Here is a 19,489-nt window from a genome sequence, read left to right on the forward strand (position 1 = left end):
GGAGTTAGATCACAGATCAGCCATGATCTTATCAAATGGTGCAGCAAGCACGAGGGGCTGAATGGCCTACTCATGTTCCTATGTTGTATTGGAGAAGATCATTGGTCCCAACGTTGGTTCCTGTGGGACACCATTGTTTACGTCACTCAGGTCCAAAACAAGCATCGATTAAATGCCATTTTCCCACTGCTCCCTGCTTTCTGTCCTTGAGCCAACCTCCCTTCCCTGTTACCCCAGTGCTGTCCTCATTCTGAGTAAGATTGCAGTTAGTGACAACATTTTGTTCTGTGGGCCCACGTCCTCTGAGAGCTGGATTGAAGCTGCTGGATCTCATTTGTCTGTGGGCTCTTCCAGAGAAGACTTTGATCTGATCAATCTGGACTGATGTGAACCCAGTGGGTCCCAGAGGCAAATGGCCTCACCACCCAGTCCCCACATTATTATTTTAATCATGTCTTTAATTGTCGCTGGTTCATGGAGTATGAACCTGTTGACATGCCAGGGGACAGCACAGCTGTATTGTTGGCCAAACTTGGTCGTTAACTGAGTCACTAACCTGCCAGCTACTCTTGGCCAGGTGCTCTGTGACGCACATCCTTCAGCAGCTGTCGAGTAAGCATATCTGCATAAACCAGGATTATTTTTGGATCTAGTATCAGAATAAAAATAGATGAGAAATCTGCACTTCATGTCAGACTTTATGGCTGATCCATGAGTGTGCACTGAAGATGTTTCTGTTTTATCATGTTGCAGCGTTTAGATGGGTCTATAAAAGGGGAATTAAGAAAACAAGCTTTGGATCACTTCAACGCAGAAGGATCTGAGGTAAGGAATTGTTGATTTACACCTCTGCCAGTACCAGATCCATGTCTCTTCAATTGAGCCAGGCCACTCAAAAATCACGTAGTGAACCCTTGTTTGTTCTGGGATTGTTTTGTAAACCCTCCCTCGTCCTGGGATTGTTTACTAAAGCTTTGCTTGTTTCATCCAAGTTTGAGGCTGAAGCCTTGCCTTCATATCTTCCATTCCAGGCTGATCATCTTCAAAATTCTCCTTTTTTTCTTACTTTCTTTCTCCCTCTCCCTCCCTCTCCCCCCTCTCCCTCCCTCTCTCTCCCCTCTCCCTCTCCCCTCCCCCCCCCCGCTTTCCCCCCCCTCCCCTCTTCCCCCCCTCCCCTCTTCCCCCCCTCCCCTCTTCCCCCCCTCCCCTCTTCCCCCCCTCCCCTCTTCCCCCCCTCCCCTCTTCCCCCCCTCCCCTCTTCTTCCCCCCCTCCCTCTCTTCCCCCCCCTCCCTCTCTTCCCCCCCCCTCCCTCTCTTCCCCCCCCCCTCCCTCTCTTCCCCCCCCCCCTCCCTCTCTTCCCCCCCCCTCCCTCTCTTCCCCCCCCCTCCCTCTCTTCCCCCCCCCTCCCTCTCTTCCCCCCCCCCTCCCTCTCTTCCCCCCCCCTCCCTCTCTTCCCCCCCCCCTCCCTCTCTTCCCCCCCCCCCCTCCCTCTCTTCCCCCCCCCCCTCCCTCTCTTCCCCCCCCCCTCCCTCTCTTCCCCCCCCCCCCTCCCTCTCTTCCCCCCCCCCCTCCCTCTCTTCCCCCCCCCTCCCTCTCTATCATCTTAGCAACTGTTAAAGCAGCTGTCACTTCTGTCTGTAGCTCAATGCGTAATTTATTGCTAAGTTTATCCTCTATAATTGGTTTTTACTAGTTATCCTTGATCAATAAATGTTATCGAGCATAGACTGAAGGAATTGGACTGGTTGCCAGCAGTATTTTTCAGTTAGTGCTTGGTCCTGTGTGCATACTTCAACGGGTAGGGGTGCCAGTACATGCAGTTCTTGCTTTGAGTCAAGAATTCACAGGAAGGAAACTTGAGTCAGAAGGGTCAGTTTGCCATTGGCCAGTCTGACATGGCCTCACATTGCAGTATGTGACCCTTCCACTGCACAGTTGGTCCTCTTGCCCCATTTACTGTTGCTTTCACTTGGTCACAATTGCTTTTCTTTCCAAAACCCTTTTTAAAAAAAATTTAAGCTGAACTACAATTACCTTACACAATCTGTTGCCTTTTTTGTCTCCCTTTTAGCAATACTGCTATGCCCATTGCTCCTCTCAAATTTCCTCCCTTCCAAGTACATCCCACACGCTCTTCCTCCTCTCTCCACCCCCTTTGTGTTAAGAACAAGATGCACCACATTGTCTCCTACTCTAATGGATTCTTTCCCAGGATCTCTGAGTCATGGAATTCCTCGCCTCTCTGTTGTCCCTTCCTCCTACAATTTGCAGGATTTTAAAACCAGAGTTTGGCATTGCCTAATCACACTTTATTGATATACCCCATCTGCTGTCCTGCTTTGCAACCTTCAGGCAGGTTTCTCAATATAAAATACTTCAAGCTTGACGAGCCCTCGGACTTGAAGAATCGTAGAATGATACAGCACAGAAGGAAGCCATTCGGCCCATCGTGCCTGTGAAAGAGCTATCCAATTAGTCCCACTCCCCCGCTCTTTCCCCATAGCCCTGCAGATTTTTCCCCTTCCAAGTATTTATCTCGTTCCCTTTTGAAAGTTATCATTGAATCTGCTTCCTCGCTGCATAAATGTATTTTTCCTCTGTGTGGGTTAGTTTGATTTTTTTTCTCCCCCCCCCCCCCCCCCCCCTCTCTCTTTTCAGGACTTCTGCTTCCTCCTTTCTACGCGAGCGGGTGGGCTTGGGATTAACCTGGCCTCCGCTGACACCGTGATCATCTTTGACTCGGACTGGAATCCTCAGAATGACTTGCAGGCTCAGGCTCGAGCTCACAGGATAGGCCAGAAGAAACAGGTCAGTACGTACACTGTTGAAGGTTGGACCTGGGGTGAGAAGGGAGGTTGGGAGTGATGTCTGCTTCACCGCAGCATATTGAAGGTAGAACCTTTTTTTTTTCTTGACTTGTCTGGTTCACAAGCATTTTGACCAACTATTTCTCTCTACTGTAAAGTAATCAAGAAAAAAATTGAATATAGTGGATGTGCTTTGTCATATTCAGAAAACAAACTTTTCAGATTAAAACCCCACCTCTAATCATTGGGACTTTGGGTAACTCGCCAACGCTAGAGGACACCACTGCCAGGGATTACGCCTGACCTGTTTTGGGGACGTCAGCATTAAGCAGGGTAACTCTGTCCTGAGTCTAACAAACCTAATACTGTGGCATCTCCACTCCGGGCCCTTCCTACGGTGTTGCACTGTGAATAGAATGTATTTATGTATTGATATTTTCACCTTGGGTTCTTTTTGTTTTCTTTGTCTTCACTGTTATTTCTGTTCATTAGGCTATCTATAATATCATTGGGATTTATTGGAATATCATGAACATAGGAAAAGATAAATATACCCATCAAGCCCACTCCATCCAGATATGGTGCAATAAAATATACCAGTTATCCACCCCGTAATCAAGCAATCTCCTGGGAGAGGTTAAAATCCAGACGAGGAAAAATTGTCTCTTAACGATGTTCATGTTGGGTTAGTTGTCGACTTGTGTTCCGTTTGACTATTTCTTGTTTCAGTTAGTGCTTTATTTTATATTCACAAAAAAGAAAGTTAATTATAAACACTTCCACTTGACTTAATGAGTAAAGGTACCACCCAGTGTGTTCGAGGCCATTCAGACCAGAAGGTCACCTGTTCAATCCCTGATCTGTGTTTAAATAATTGACTTTAGTTTAGACAAATAAATTAGCTTTAGTACCCCTGGGTTATGGAGGAGGAAAATCAGGTAAGGTCCCTGCCCCTAATCACTTCGCAGTGGCCCTGGTGCAGAGTGTGTGTGCACGTGTACGTACGGATGTCAAGTAAGAATAGGAGTGGGTTTGGGAAGATCAAACACCATGCTGACAATCACCATCTAGGCTTGCACATGAAGAATAACCACTTGGGTAAAGCACCAGAGACCGCAACCCTTCACCGAGCAAGAGTAAGGTCAAAATGGGGAAAAGAAAAGGAAATCGTCTTGATATCAATCCTTCAATGGTAACCTTTTTTTTGTTAGAAAGGGAAAGCACGCATGCACATACACTTTCCCTGCACTGGATCGTGATCAGGAGCTGGGACTCTGACTGATTTATTACCCCCTTACCCACGGATGCTGAAACTATGTCTATGATAGCTATCTGGAGCCCTGACTAGTTTACATTGTTCTGTTCTGATGTTTCAGGTTAACATTTACCGCCTGGTTACGAAAGGGACTGTGGAAGAAGACATCATCGAACGTGCCAAGAAAAAGATGGTCCTCGATCATCTCGTGATCCAGAGAATGGACACCACAGGGCGGACGGTGCTGGACAATGCTGCTCGTCCTTCGCAGTAAGCATCGGCAGCTTAGTGCTCTCTCCCTCTCTCTTTCCCTCCCTCTCTCTCTTTCCCTCCCTCTCTCTCTTTCCCTCCCTCTCTCTCTTTCCCTCCCTTCTTCCTCCCCACCCCCTCCACCACCTTCAAAATGTTACTCCTCATCTCATCTCTTCTGGCTCATGCTTGACTATGCATCCATAGGTGCTGGTGGCCCTTTGACAACTCTACCCAAAGAGGGCCGCAGGTGGCAGTAAGACCATAGAGACCATGAAGGTCCCAGGTTGAATCCACGGTTTGTGCTGCATTTGCTGATCTCAGCTGAGCCAGCAGTGGAGGTATTACATTCGACCTCAACAAATCAGGGTTAGGGAGGGATAAAAAATGGCCAGGGCTCCTGCCCCAGCTGATTCTTCAGTCACCCCCTACCGCATCCCCCCAAGCTGGAAAGTCCGAATACATGGACATCCAAGCGCAGAAAGAATTGAGGATTCCTGTGTTGTTCCAAAGCCTTCTGATAACTATCAAGACTTGTATGTACATAATGTTAATTTGAATGCGATTCTGGAGGGAGACCAGTCCTGTAGAGTCATTCCCCAGTGCCTTCAGGGGAGGAGAAAATTGATGGGGAAAGAGAAAAAATCCATGCATTTCAGATGAACATCTTGCACTTCTCAAAAGTGGCTGCCTGTTAATGTGATGATCACACTGTACAGAATAGATGCAGCATTCATCATTGAGATGGTCGCCTTCTGCTTTCAGCTCAACACCATTCAACAAGGAGGAGCTTACAGCAATCTTAAAGTTTGGAGCTGAGGAACTCTTCAAAGAGCCGGAGGGCGAGGAGTCAGAGCCACAGGTACCGCAGACGTCTAGACTCTTGTCAAAATGTTCCCAGTTTTTGAAAAAACTTTCTGGAATTCTGGCACTTTCTTTAACTTTTATTTTTGGTATAGATCTTTCATTTATAAAAACTTTTTATAAATGAAATTGACATCAATTTTCACATTACTAATTAAAAGGCTGTATATTTTGGAATGTTAATTAGAGAGGCTGAAAATTGTATGAAGGGTTTTGATAGAGTAAATAAGGAGAAACTGTTTCCACTGGCAGGAGGTTCGGTAACCAGAGGACACAGATTTAAGATAATTGGCAAAAGAACCAGAGGGGAGGTGAGGAGATTTTTTTTTAACGCGGTGAGTTGTTATGATCTGGAATGCACTGCCTGAAAGGGTGGTGGAAGCACATTCAATCGTAACTTACAAAAGGGAATTGGATAAATACTTAAAAAGTAAAAATCTGCAGGGGCAAGGGCAGGGGAGTAAGACTAATTGGATAGCTCTTTCAAAGAGCTGGCACAGGCACGGTGGGCCAAATGGCCTCCTTCTGTGCTTATATGATTCTGTGCTGAAAATTGTATAAAAGTTCCTTCAGAATTGAAGTATGGGTTCATTTGAATCTTCTCCAGTAGTTCAGTTGACACACATTGCATTGCTTGCTGTGGTACTGAGCCATGCAGACCAGGAAGGTCCCAGGTTTGACCCGAGATTGTGCTGAGCTCGGCTGTCAGCTGGGGAGGTGGTAAAGGAGCTACAATTGGTCTCTGCACCCCTAGGCTAGGGTGGGGGATATTGTTGGTCACGATTCCTGCTCCTGATTGTTACCCAGTGACTCCTGCTGGAAGTGCATGTAAATAGACATGGGGCAAAGACAGGGTTGAACTCGGTTGTGTTGCACCTTGCTGTTCTATGGTGAAGTGCTTGGCACCTGTAAAACCCTGAATCAGTACCTTCAGGAGAAGACGAGAGATTACTTTTAACACAACGTCCTGTTGTGTTTGACTCAGATTCAAGCTGGCTAGTAAAAATGCACCTCCACTTTCAGGAAATGGACATTGAAGAGATTCTGCGCCTCGCAGAAACGAGAGAGAATGAACAGTCTGTCAGTCCGACAGATGAACTGCTATCCCAGTTCAAGGTAAGGTTTGGTGATGGATTGTGAGCTCATTGCTGTCGACAGTGCGATTGTTTATCGATGCTGCGTGCTGTTGGAGTTATAGATGTTTCTAGCCTTGAATCTCTCAGGAGCAGGCTGCCTCCTTCATGCATGCTCTTTTGTGTTCTCTCTTTCTCTCTCTCTCCCCACTCTCTCTGTCTCTCACATATTCCACGCTTTTTGTCTCTGATTTATCAGTATTACTAGTTGGTCAGTGCGCCTCTAAACACCTCATCCTACATGTTCTTTCTCATCACTTTGTTGAAATCAAGACTCAATGCACAATCCCCTACTCTAATTCATTCTTTCCTAGGATATCAAATCTGGAAATCCTCGCCTCCCTCAATCTTTCCTTCCTCCTACAAGCTTTTCAAAATCGTCACTAGTTCCGGATGTACCTTCTCTAGGCGCTGACTGTTTTAAATCCTGTTTGCCGCGCTGCAGCCTTGGCCTTTTACCTAGTGTTTTTTCCTCTCTGACAGATACTTCGATCACTGTCTGAAGTTGCCGTATTTTGCAAAGCATCCCGTCGCTGCTGACTTGAAAGCTTTTGGCGGAAAAGTTCAGTCTTTACATTCAGCCCCTTTGTCGGCTGATTATTTTCTGTTGCTTTTATAAAACTGTGTCTTTCTGCTCGTAGATCTATAACTGCAGTAGTGGGAAAGTTGCACTTGATTTTGGGACCGAACCCTTGTTTTTTTTAATCCCATTCACAAATACTGATCAGAGGAAAATGCTAAAGTCAGGCCATTCACACTGAGGTAGTTTAGTTATGATTTCCAACTGGTGTTGAAAATCAAAGCACGGACCAGAAAAAAAGTTGCACTTGCATTTGAGGCAGCCTGTTACTACACTCTCAGGCATCTGTTGCTCTGTGACAGAGACAGTGGCGATCGCTTGGGAATATTCAGAAAGTTGTGCTGACGTTTTGCACTGCAGGCGATTCATTTGATTCATAATGTTCAGTGGTGCCATGTAGTGATGGGATAGGAAGTTTTGCCTGTGATGTCTGTTGGGTTGACTCTGGAGTGTGACCTCCGTGTTCCTCTTAACGTTTTCAGGTGGCAAACTTCACCACAATGGAGGAGAACGAACTTGAAGCGGATGAGAACCAGATTAAGGAATGGGACAACATCATCCCAGAGGAGCAGCGGAAAAAGATCGAAGAGGAGGCACGGCAGAAAGAGCTGGAAGAAATCTACATGCTTCCAAGGAGCAGGAGTTTAACTAAAAAGGTACAGAGAGAGAGAGAATGTCGGGTGTATCTCGTATCCCCTAGGATGAGGACAGAAGCCTGGATGAGCAAAAATTTGCTCCAACAAAATAGTGGGAAGACCAAAGCCTTTGTCTTCGGTCCCCACCACAAACTCCGTTCCCTAGCCACCAACTCCATCCTTCTCCCTGGCTGAATCCGACCATTCGCACCCCAGGCGTCCTGTTTGACCCTGTGATGAGCTTCTGACCACATATCCGCTCCACCGCCAAGACAGCCAACTTCCACCTCCGTAACATCGCCTGTCTCTGTCCCTGCCTCAGCTCGTCTGCTGCTGAAAGCCCCTTTCATCCATGGCTTTGCTACCTCTAGATTTGACTATTCCGTTGCTCTCCTGGCCGGTCTCCCATCTTCCACCCTCCATAAACTTGAGCTCATCCAAAACTCTGCTGCCCGTATCCTAACTCACACCAAGTCCCGTTTACCCATCACCCCGGTGCTCGCGGACCTACATTGGCTCCCGTTCCGTGAACACTTCAATTTTAAAATTCTCATCCTTGTTTTCAAATCCCTCCGTGGCCTTGCCCCTCCCTATCTCTGTAACCTCCTACAGCCATGCAACCCTCCATGATCTCTGCGCTCCTCCAATTCTCCTCTCCGCCTCACAACCTCTCTCTCCTCCTTTTAAGATGCTCCTTAAAACCTACCTCTTTGACCATCACCTGTCCCAATATCTCATGTGGCTCGGTGTCAAACTTTGTTTGAGAATCGCTCCTGTGAAGCGCCTTGGGATGTTTTACTACGTTAAAGGTGCTATATAAATGTGTTTCTGTTAAATATTTTTCTTTCTTTCTTTGGTCTGCCTAGTCACACAACTAAAATGTATGAGCCTTGGGTCAGAGCTGCTTAGAAACTAGCCCCTTGAGGTGCACTGGGAGAGCTGGGATGGGGAGGAGTGGCCCCTGCCCTGGGTTTCTCCTTGCCTCTCTCACTGCCTTTGGAGAGACATTTCCTTGCAGCAGCACAGCTGATATCCAGGACTTGTCTGAGAGACTGCGAGCAACACTCAGTCCTTGAGTACAGGGCACTGAGCTGCCAGTGAACTGTTTTGTTCTGAATGCTGTGGAATATATAATGCCGTTTTTATGCTAATATTTGCTAATGAAAAGATAAAAGTGTAATCCATGGGGAGATGATCGCAGACTAGGGGAACCTGGGGGCAGTGATAAAGCCTTAAAACCTATAGAAATGGTGCTGTTTTGGGAGAGATTGGGTGATGCAACGGGATAGACTTCCTTTCACCCCAGGACCTAAGTTCAAATCCAGCCCACGTTGAAGGGATGAGCCCCTCTGTCTGCTGCCTGTAATGTTTCAAGATGAAATGGGTTTGGAGCGGTCTTATTCTTCACAGCTCTAAATTGACATTCTTACTCCCGAAAGAGCACAGAATGACTAGTGTGAGAAATGGAAAAATGTCACACTGGTGCAGTCGGGGTTCTCTTAATGAAGTTGGGGCCGAGGCACATTGAGCAGATCAGCGGGAACTTTCCATCCATGCTATATCTGACCTGGGAGTGTTTGACGCTGATACTGGGTGCCTGAAATGGAAAGTGTTCCATCCCCAGAACTAACATTCTTCATTTTATTATATAAAAACCTGATACTTTGATACTGAACTTCAGCGCATTAAAGGAGGTTCAGATGTTAAACAAGTAGAAATTGTTGTTTTGAGAGGTTTCCAGTGACCTGATGCAGGCATTGGGTTGGTCTCTTCTGCGAAAAGGCAACTGGAAATGGCTCCCAAAACCTAAGAGATAATCTCCATCTCTGAATCGTACAGGCCAGGCATGTCCTGGACCCCACCCATAATCTGTACTGAGTTAGCTGATGTCCAGCACAGCAGCAGTATTGGAGCTACAGTTGGCTGCAACACACTTTGGTTCGGGAGGGGGAATATTCGGCCGTGTTCCCATTTCTGATCAGTACGCAGCAATTCCTTTTGGAACTGTACACGTGTGAATGCTGTATCGTTCTTCCTTATGACATTTCTACAGTTGAATAGTCTGCTGCCTCACTATATAGGCTTATACCTGAAGAATGGCCATTTGGTGAGGTACTCAAGGGAAGCCTGTGCCTGTCAAACTGTACCTCAGTGAGGCAGTTGACACCTTCAGGAAGGCAAGGGGAAAAAACTGGAGGGAAAAAGCCAATTGGTGTCTTAACGTCACATTGCTAATGGTTTTAGGCTCAGGCAAATGGCAGCGATTCGGATGCTGGATCACGGCGAAGGCGCCGCAGATCATCAGGGTCGGAGAGCGAAACAGAGGAGAGCGATGACGAAGAGAAGCGTCCCAAGAGGAGAGGCCGTCCCCGGACAGTCCGAAGAGACATGGTGGACGGTTTCACAGATACTGAAATCAGGAGGTAGGTGCTGTCATTAGCGTAGGGTAGGCCAGGGATATCCATCCTGCAGTCCGTGTACCACATGCCCTGATCATCCAGCTTTCAAAGCCCAGGAAGCTTAGTCCGCAGTTTGTTCTGTTTGAATTTCATGGACCAGGAGGTTTGGAAAGGGCTGTATTATTGCTTAATTAGTGTTAAATCCTAAATCAGAACATTACAGAACGCAGTGTTAGAATTTTGTTCATTGTCTTGCTTTCTTCTCTGTGAGAAAAAAGCCCTTTTGCTTAGTGTTTCTTCCCCTCAAAAAGGAGGGAAGAAATATGTAATTAAAAGATAGGAAAAAATGGAGAGATTTGAAGGGAAATTATTTCCATTGCTCTTATCCCCTTTCTTGCAGGTTCATCAAGAGTTACAAGAAGTTTGGTGCTCCTCTTGAAAGGTAAGGCTCCATTCTGCGTAGCCCTGTTCCTTTTTATTTCGTGTTTCTCTCCCCCCGACCCCCACCCCCCCACAAACTTTTAACGACATCATCTGACTGACCAGTCATTTTTGTACAGTTGTTTTCTATCCATTTTTCTCCGCCCCCCCCCCCCCCACCCCCAGAAGGCGTTGATTCCTTGCTGTGGGTAAGGATCCCGTGAAAGCAGCTTCCCTCCAATACCCCATCCCAGTGCCCATTATTCATGTGTGAATCCAGACCCGAGAGTGTTAACAGTGTTTGACTGAGAGAGGCATCACGGCCAAGCCCGATACTATCCTCTGCTGATGTCCACGTGTATACTTTTCAGCAGGAGTCCGAGAGTAGCAGTTAGGTACCGGAGACCTGGCTGATTTGTTACTTTACTGCTGCCAGGGCACTGAGGCCATTTGTAGTACCCCAACCAGTGCCTCTTATGAGATTTGTAAGGACTTGCACAACACCAGGTTATAGTCCAACAGTTTTATTTTAAATCACAAGCTTTCGGAGGTAAGCTCCAAAAGCCTGTGATTTAAAATAAAACTGTTGGACGATAACCTGGTGTTGTGCAAGTCCTTACATTTGTCCATCACCGGCATCTCCACATCATATGAGATTAGCTGACTCAGCACAGACCATGGATTAAATTCAGCACCATCCTGTTCTGTATGGCTCAGCTGTATACTGGGCAGCGCACCCATTGAGACATTGCTGATGTGAACATTTGTCCATAATATATTTCAAGATATTTTAATATAAAAAAAATTGAAATTCAGCTTTTTTTCTGTCCAAGGCTCGAGGGTATAGCTCGCGATGCGGAGCTGGTAGACAAGTCCGTCGCAGACCTCAAGCGACTGGGTGAGCTCATACACAACGGCTGTGTGATGGCTCTCAAGGAGTATGAGGAGCAGCTAAAAGAAAACCCTGGCATCGAGGGTAAGCACTGGTCCTGGGACTCTTGTTGCCTGTTCCATTTGCCTTGTCTGCTGTTTGTTCCTGAGTTCCAACTTTTGTGATTTGCTGCGTCATTGGTGTAGAGGCCTAGGAGCCATGGTCAGTGTCCAATGAAAAATAGATCTCGGCTGTGGAAAATACTTTGAGGGGTGGGGGAAGATGGATATCTTTGATGATATTTCCCTCCTCTCCCCTCCGCACGCCCCCCCCCCCAGCTTTCCTTTTGAAATCTCATCACGACATGCGTCCCTCATGAGTGGTGAGATCTGCTGGCTGTAAGGCTCCAAAGTTAAATTAAGTTTGGCCAGTTTTTAATGGAAAAGACTAACCCCTAATTAGCACCATATTATGTCATCTCACCGAATTGTTGGAATGGAAAACATTGCACTTGTGTAGTTGGGATGCTTTTCTGAGGTGGGGGCTGAGGCTGAGGGAAGAGTAGAGAGAGCCTTATTCTGCATGAAACCCATGCTTTCCCTGACCTTGATGAACACTTGAACAGTTTCATAGATTTTCATTGAATCTTAACAAACTCTGGAAGCTGAGCTCCTGCAGTTGCATAAAATGAGATGTGAGGTGAAGATGAGCATTTTGTGAAAGGGATTAGACCCAACTGGAGACGACATTTTGTACCGTCTGCTCTGTAAAACAATGACATGCAAAAAGTGAGCCGTTTTGCTGCTTTATTTCTGCTGCCATTTTAGTAATTAAGTGGAAAATTTAGTACGTGCTCGTCTTGCTGAGTTTGGTTGAAAGCCAGTAATTAACAAATGTATTTACTTCCATTTTTAAAAAGAATGTTGGTGCTCATTGAATAGATCAGATTCTGCAGCTCCATGACTGGATACTGTTGTACAAATCATAAAACTCGTGTTTAACAGGTTCGAGAACCCATGAGTCAGTGATGCATTGACAGATGCTTCTTGATATTTTACACCACACAGAGACTACAAGCAAGCTATTCGTCTATATACTCACAAGTATAAGGACATGCAAACAATACCTCTCACGGTGGTTTTCATTGCTGGGACTCAAGCTGTGTTACAAATCACTAATATTTATACAGATGAGCAAACAAGCTTGGCTGAATTGAATTGTGTTTAACTCCCCCTCAACTGCTGTTTTTGCTTCTCTTGTTCTAACCTTATTTGTTCCAAATGGTTACAGTTTCCTTATCTCAGGGTCCCTCTCCAGCCTGTTTTCGCACAGAACTCGTTGTACTTTTAAGCTAGTTTGTCCCATAGTAACCATGACCGCCCTCAAGGCATTCATCCATAATGCGTTCTACTCATGTCAAGTTATCCTCACTTCAACCATTTTCGATGTACAGATACCAGCACATTTATCTTGGGAGGGGAGTGGCTCACTCCATTTATGCGGGAATCTCGAGGTTTATTTTTGTACTTGCAGACCTTCTGTGGTGTTGCTCATTGTGAGTCCAAGGATACGCTAAAGTGTGACAGGAAGTAAGTGTGATGCTCACAGGAAGTGCGCACTATACGTGAGACTTTTAATATGCTCTAGGTAAACCAAGAGAGATGAGAGACTGACTCCAAAGCAACATGATTCAACATAATAATTATTCAGCTTGGATGGGGAGCCACATGTCTGTGTTCTGTTCTCTAACTGATGCTTACACACTGTACTTTCAACTCATTATGTTACAGGAAAGGGTCCTGGGAAAAAGAGGGGACCAACTATCAAGGTTTCTGGTGTCCAGGTCAACGTCAGGTCGATTCTCATTCACGAAGATGAATTTGAGGCTCTGCATAAAGCCATTCCTATCGACCCAGAGGAAAGAAAAAAGTGAGTTCAGCAATTTGTGGTCTAGAAAAAGTTGAATTGAGGCATTTGTTTTTCTACTAGTGGATTTTCCATCGTGTTGCTCCCAGTAAGTTGGATGGTAATGTTTTATAAGGACAGGAGCATTACACCATGTAGTGTACAGTGTATTCTGCTGCTGAGGTGAAACTGTATCCCTTTAAGTAAGCATTGGGTGAGGTTATTCAGAGTTTAATTGCGCACATTTTTAAAAGTATGATCAGTGAGGTCAATTAAGATGCCGCAGACATTCTGGCTCCAGTATTTTATGTTCCTGTCTTTTTTTAACTGTCACACAGAATTTTCAGGGTGACACTTGATGTGTGACAGCTAAGTATGACAGAATGGAAATATGTGTGAGATGTACTGTATTTATTGTGTTAAATAGATTAAAGCAGGTTAATGTGGCCATTGTTAATTTGGCCACTGCTATAGTTTGATCCCTGGTATGTGCTGACTTAGTTGATCTCTGGGGTTGGAGTTGACCTCATTGTCTCTTGGCTTGAGGGGGTGGGAATAATCCAGGGTTCCCATTGCTGCCTAATACACAGTTCCCCCCTTCTCGAGAGTAAAAGTGTGTGGATGGTGGGTGAGGACAGGTTTGGGATCAGCTGTGATGCTCGCCTGTGGCCAGAACAGCCTGTGAACACTTAACTTTCGGGGCTCCTACAGGAATGGGTGAGGTGCCAGAGAGTAGCTGGTGCCTGTGAACTAGTACCCCAGCAAGGAATCAGTACCTTTAGGAATGTGTGGGGTTGGGGGTGGGGTGGGGCGGGGATGAGGGGGAGTGAAATGGTTAACTGCTGCCCTAAGCTTTCTATTAACTGTTTCCTGATATTTGCATCTTGCACTGAGTAACTGTAATCACAGCTTATGGAGAGCACACACCAGATAGATAACAGGCAGAAGCACGCCGTGTATCTGTAGCATGTCAGGGGGCTGCGCATGTTTCAGCAGATGGACTGTCCCTCAGCATGAACCAAACCATTAGCTCGTAACACTTCCAAAAAAAAATGGGCTTTGCATTGTCACCATGGTCGATTTGTACGTTATCTCTGAGAAGTGCAGTGATTTGAAATGCTGTTCCTGCTGTGTAGGTACCGCTTACCCTGTCATGCGAAGGCTGTGCATTTCGACACAGATTGGGGTGTGGAGGAGGATTCCAATTTGCTGATAGGGATCTATGAGTGTGGTTATAGCAACTGGGAGCAGATAAAAATGGACCCAGAACTACAGCTTACCAATAAGGTAGGCCATTCCATGTTCCATTTAATAAATTTGCAGCTTGCTTTGCGTCCAGGCTTAATTGGGAAGGGAGCCAATTAAACCTCTGTCCCTGTGTGGGATTTCCTCCTTTTAAGGTAGTTTTCTTGGGGACCAGATCATGTCGTGGGTTCAACACTGGACTTTTACCTCTGGAACACAAATTAAAATCCAGCCCAGACAGATGGGGTAGTACTCTCCTATTTACTGGCTGCAAGGGTCCTACGTGAAATAAGTTTGGACAAACTTAACATGGGCCAACAGCACAAAATTGGCGCACTCGCCCAGAGAGGCCACAGGATGGCTGGTGTGGGAAGTGGAACAATGCCACATTGGAAGGGGGTACTCTAATATGCCATGTTGAGGGAGCTTTACTCTCCATCTAACCTGTGCTGTAACTAACTTGGGGAGTGCTTGATGCTGATACTGGATGACTGAAATGGGCAAGTGTTCCACTCCCCAACATTTGCATTCCCTTCCCAATAAGCACAAAGTAATGAGGAAAAACAGATGTTTTTTTTCCTTCTCCTGTCTCAATCTTTTTGTACCTCGCGCCATTGAAGGGTGGGATGCGAGCTGTTCTCGGTCCTCCTCTGGTGCTGCCCTTACTCTGGCCACTCGGAGGCACACAAGGCCTCTCAGGTGTCCAGGCCTCTGATTTTCCACTCGCTGTCTTCCTACAGGAGTACAGTGAGGTCGGAACTTGACGTGTGCGGCAGAGGGGGTGAAGGGTGCAAGCTCACTCTCCCTTCTCAACGACACTGCCGTCGAGAAACATCTAAATGTTCAAAAGATTGATGGAATTTCTACTGCCAGTGTAATGCTTTAAAAGAATGTCTGAAATGCATTGTATACTTGAAAATTAATGAAGTGTATCCATTATGTTACTCTTCTGACATCTTGGTCCATTTGCCTGGGAGCTATACCCAGACTTTGAAAAATGGTCGTGCGAGCTGAATAGTCTCTAAACTGGAATTAAAATACCCATAGGTACAGAGCATGGAACGCATGGCATTCTAAACAGTGCAAAAATTATTTTTGTTTGTGTATCTCCTGCATTTCGAGCTGTAACTGAACATCACTGGTGTTTTCTCCCCCTTCAGATTCTTCCAGATGATCCTGATCGTAAACCACAGGCCAAGCACCTCCAGTCGAGAGCTGATTACCTAATCAAGCTCTTGAAGAAAGACATGATCAAGAAGAATGTTTTGAAGCAGGAAGTGGAGGTTCGTAAGTAGAGGTCAAACAGCAGTTAGAGTAGAGCCTTCAAGATCTGTGAATGTACAGACTCGCTACCACAGAGTAGCTGAGACGGATAGCATAGCTGAATTTAGGGGGGAAGCTAGATAAGTACATTAAGGAGAAAGGAATAGAAGGATATGCTGATAGGGTTAGATGAAGTAGGGTGGGAGGAGGCTCGTGTGGAGCATAAACACTGGCATAGACCAGTTGGGCCGAATGGCTTGTTTCTGTGCTGTAAATGCTATGTAGATTACCCTTCCTGTACAGAATTATGAAAAAAAATTGCATTTATATGTCACTTCGTCACATCTCAAATTGCTTCGTATAGAATATATTACTTTGAAGTGCACTGACTGTTACATTTGCAAAGGTGGCACAGTAAATAATGTAGATGGGAACAGAAAGTTGCAAAGGGACATTGATGGATTAAGTGAGTGGGCAAAACTGTGGCAGATGGAGTTCAATGTCGGAAAGTGTGAGGTCATCCACTTTGGACCTAAGAAAGATAGATCAAAGTATTTTCTGAATGGTGAGCAGCTAGGAACTGTGGATGAGCAGAGAGATTATGGGGTTCAAATACAGAAATCACTAAAAGCTAGTGCACAGGTACATAAAATAATTAAAAAGGCTACTGGGATGTTGGCTTTCATCTCAAGGGGGCTGGAATATGAGGGTTGGAAGTTATGTTACAGCTGTACAGAGCTCTGGTTGGACCCCATCTGGAGGGTACTGCATTTAGTTCTGGGCACCGCACCTCAGGAAGGATATATTGGCCTTGGAGGGGGGTCCAGCGCAAATTCACCAGAATAATATTGGGGCTAAAAGGGTTAAGTTATGAGGACAGGTTGCAAAGAGTAGGCTTGTTTTCCTTGAGTATAGAAGATTAAAGGGTGATCTAATTGAAGTGTTTAAGATAATTAAAGGATTTGATAGGGTAGAAAGAGAGAAACTATTTCCTCTGGTGGGGGGGGGAGTCCAGAACAAGGGGGCATAACCTTAAAATTAGAGCTCGGCCGTTCAGGGGTGATGTCAGGAAGCACTTCTTCACACAAAGGGGAGTGGAAATCTGGAACACTCTTTCCCCCCCCCCCACCCCCCCAAAAAAAAGCAAAGCTGTTGAGGCTGGGGATCAATTGAACATTTTAAAGCTGAGATTGATAGATTTTTGTTAGGCAAGGGTATTAATGGTTACAGAATCAAGGCGGGTAGATGGAGTTAAGAGACAGATCAGCCATGATTTAATGGAATGGCTGAACAGGCTCGAGGGCTGAATGGCCTGCTCCTGTTCCTATGTTCCGAAAATAAAAGATCCCACAAACACAAATGAGATTAATCAGTTAATCTGCTTTGGGGGTGGGGGATGTTGGGTAGTCACCAGGCGGATTGCCTGATCTTCGAGTAGTGCCATGGGATCAACAACATTCACCAGAACCACTGGTACAAGAAGATGGGGGCCTTGATTTAACGTCTTATCCACTGGCTTACACCTCCAACTATGTAGCACTCCCGCATTGAAGCGTCAGCCTAGTTTTTGCACTCGCGTCCTGAAGTGGGGCTTGAACAGTCTTCTGGCCCAGAGATGACAGTGCTGCTAACTGAGCCAAGCTGACATACAGATGTAAACTGCATCAGAGAGAATTTCTGTTGCCCAGTTTATCATAACTTTTTCTTTTTCCCTGAAGCGGTATTGGGTCTGGTTTTGTTAGGAGTTAATCTCTGCTATTTTGAGTTTAATTTGCTTGTCAAGGCTGTTTTACCTCAGACATTGACTTGAGGAGCAGTGAACAAGCTTGAAGTGGAAACTCATTCTATTTCACTGCCTGCAGAATTTTAATTGTTGCTTTGTGTCGAACAGACAAAACCAAAGAAAAGGAAACCGAGAGTGAAGAAAGAGAACAAGGTACCCAGACTGAAGGACGAGAGCGGCAATGACATCTCATCCCCTCGGCTTTCTGACAATGCTTCGGAGGAGGATGGAGAGCTGAAGGTGAGTTGTGGGGTTTCTGTGTTTGAATGCAGATTTCCTCTGGAAATAAAGTTGACTGGTGAGAAAGATGTAGCTGGAAAATGTTGTCATGGTGATTTATCAACCTGTGTTTCTCAAGCACTGGATAGCAGCTTTATCTTCCTTTTTTTGCGAAGTAAGTATGTAAGAAAATCCAGGGAGAGAGAAGGCCATTCAGCCCATCTATTCCTTCCAGAGCCCATGTCTGATTATTCTGTTATGGATTTCCTTTCCACACTGCCTGTTGATCCCCTTATTTAGGGTTCCCTTTGCTGAAAATATTACCTTGAGTCCTTTAACTTTCAGTCCCAGCTGCTTCTCCTGACATTTTACAAACCCCTCCTCTACATGCATATCATCAGTTCCCTTCATTATTTCCAAGCCCTGGGTTATGTCCTCTCTCCTTTCTAGTGAGAATAGAATTTTATTTTTTAAATTCATTCTCTGGATATATGGGCGTCACTAACAAAGCTGGAATGTATTGCTCATCGCTAGTTGCCCTTGAGAAGGTGGTGCAATCCATGTGATGAAGGTTCTCCCATAGTTAGGTAGGGAATTCCAGGATTTTGACCCAGCAACCTTTCTCCATATTGATGTTAAATCAAGAACCTCCTTCATTGTGCCTCTTTGAATCCATTCCACCACCTCATTGTCTTGTCTTAAATAGATTGGCCATGGATGAGCGCAGCACTCTGCCTGTGCTCATAAAATCATACAGCACAGAAGGAGACCATTCAGCCCATCGTGCCCATGCTGGCTCTTTGATAGAGCTGTCCAATTAGTCCCACAGCCCTGCAATTTTTTCCCCTTCAAGTATTTATTCAATTCCCTTTCAAAAGTTACAATTGAATCTGCTCCCTTTCAGATCATAACAACACGCTGCGTAAAAAAAAAAATCTCCTCATATAAATGAAGCTGTGCCGAGATTGGTGCCCAAACATCAGAGCAGTGTTCTTAACTGGCTCTTAAAAGTTTGATTTTAAAGACGGTGCGGGTTTGTTCTCCTTGCAGGATGGCGGCATGGACCGTGCTTCAGTGAAGAAAAAACTGAAGAAGAAAGACAACAAGGAGAACAAGGAAAAGGGCGATCTCAAGAAGGAGAAAGATGGGCAGAAAGGGAAAAAGAAGTCCAAGGCAAAGAAGGACAAGGTACTGAGCAAAGACTTGCATTTATACTACGCCTCTCACGACCTCAGGATGTCACAATGTGCTTTACAGCCAATGAAGTGCTTTTGAAGTGTCGTCATTGTTGTAATGTAAAGTAGGTCTGATTACCTCAGGTACTGGTGCCATAGAATCTGCCCCATGTACGAGGTACAGACTAACAATGGTGACTTTAAGTTCCTGGTCGTGGACATTTAGCAAGGCCCATGTGGTCGGCGATGTGTACAAAACTGCATCGCCGGCCCACTTGGGACTGACTGATCCAAGGCCAGCAGAGTTGGCAGCTGCTGCTTGTGTCGCTGCCGAGGGTGAAGGGGGAGGTGGGGGGAGACGAGGGAACATTCGAGCTGATGGCTCTGTGAAAACTTAACAGCTGGAGCACCTCGACAGAACATCACCTCAGTTGGCACGTCTTTTTTTGGCACGAGGAAGTTTAGGAGGACTCGCGGGCGATTCCATGCAGAGGTTGAATTTACGGGACAGGACCTGTTTGGAGGAAGAGTTCCAGAACAGCTTCTCTTGCCGGCCTGAATGAGGGTGAACTCTCATCACCAACCTTCTGACGCACTCAGACTCAACCTCCAGAATCACTGGCTGTTTTTGCTTTCCTGTATTAGTTTAGATGAAAACAGAAAACACTGGAAGCACTGGGCAGGT

General features: G+C 45.8%; 1 protein-coding gene across 1 annotated transcript in view; it reads left to right on the forward strand.

The window, feature by feature from the left end:
* Positions 1–19,489, forward strand: part of chd2 (chromodomain helicase DNA binding protein 2) — an 88,327-nt gene that overhangs the window by 57,534 nt on the left and 11,304 nt on the right. Inside the window, exons 20-33 of the mRNA XM_067971132.1 lie at positions 754–825; positions 2,660–2,809; positions 4,185–4,333; positions 5,078–5,174; positions 6,200–6,292; positions 7,372–7,545; positions 9,769–9,947; positions 10,324–10,365; positions 11,177–11,319; positions 13,005–13,143; positions 14,256–14,406; positions 15,525–15,647; positions 17,519–17,650; positions 18,680–18,817. Coding sequence (XP_067827233.1) covers positions 754–825; positions 2,660–2,809; positions 4,185–4,333; positions 5,078–5,174; positions 6,200–6,292; positions 7,372–7,545; positions 9,769–9,947; positions 10,324–10,365; positions 11,177–11,319; positions 13,005–13,143; positions 14,256–14,406; positions 15,525–15,647; positions 17,519–17,650; positions 18,680–18,817 — 1,782 coding nt within the window. The remainder of the gene's footprint in view (positions 1–753; positions 826–2,659; positions 2,810–4,184; positions 4,334–5,077; positions 5,175–6,199; positions 6,293–7,371; positions 7,546–9,768; positions 9,948–10,323; positions 10,366–11,176; positions 11,320–13,004; positions 13,144–14,255; positions 14,407–15,524; positions 15,648–17,518; positions 17,651–18,679; positions 18,818–19,489) is intronic.

This window comes from Heptranchias perlo, chromosome 34 (assembly GCF_035084215.1).
Source record: "Heptranchias perlo isolate sHepPer1 chromosome 34, sHepPer1.hap1, whole genome shotgun sequence".
In the NCBI taxonomy this organism is placed as follows: domain Eukaryota; kingdom Metazoa; phylum Chordata; class Chondrichthyes; order Hexanchiformes; family Hexanchidae; genus Heptranchias; species Heptranchias perlo.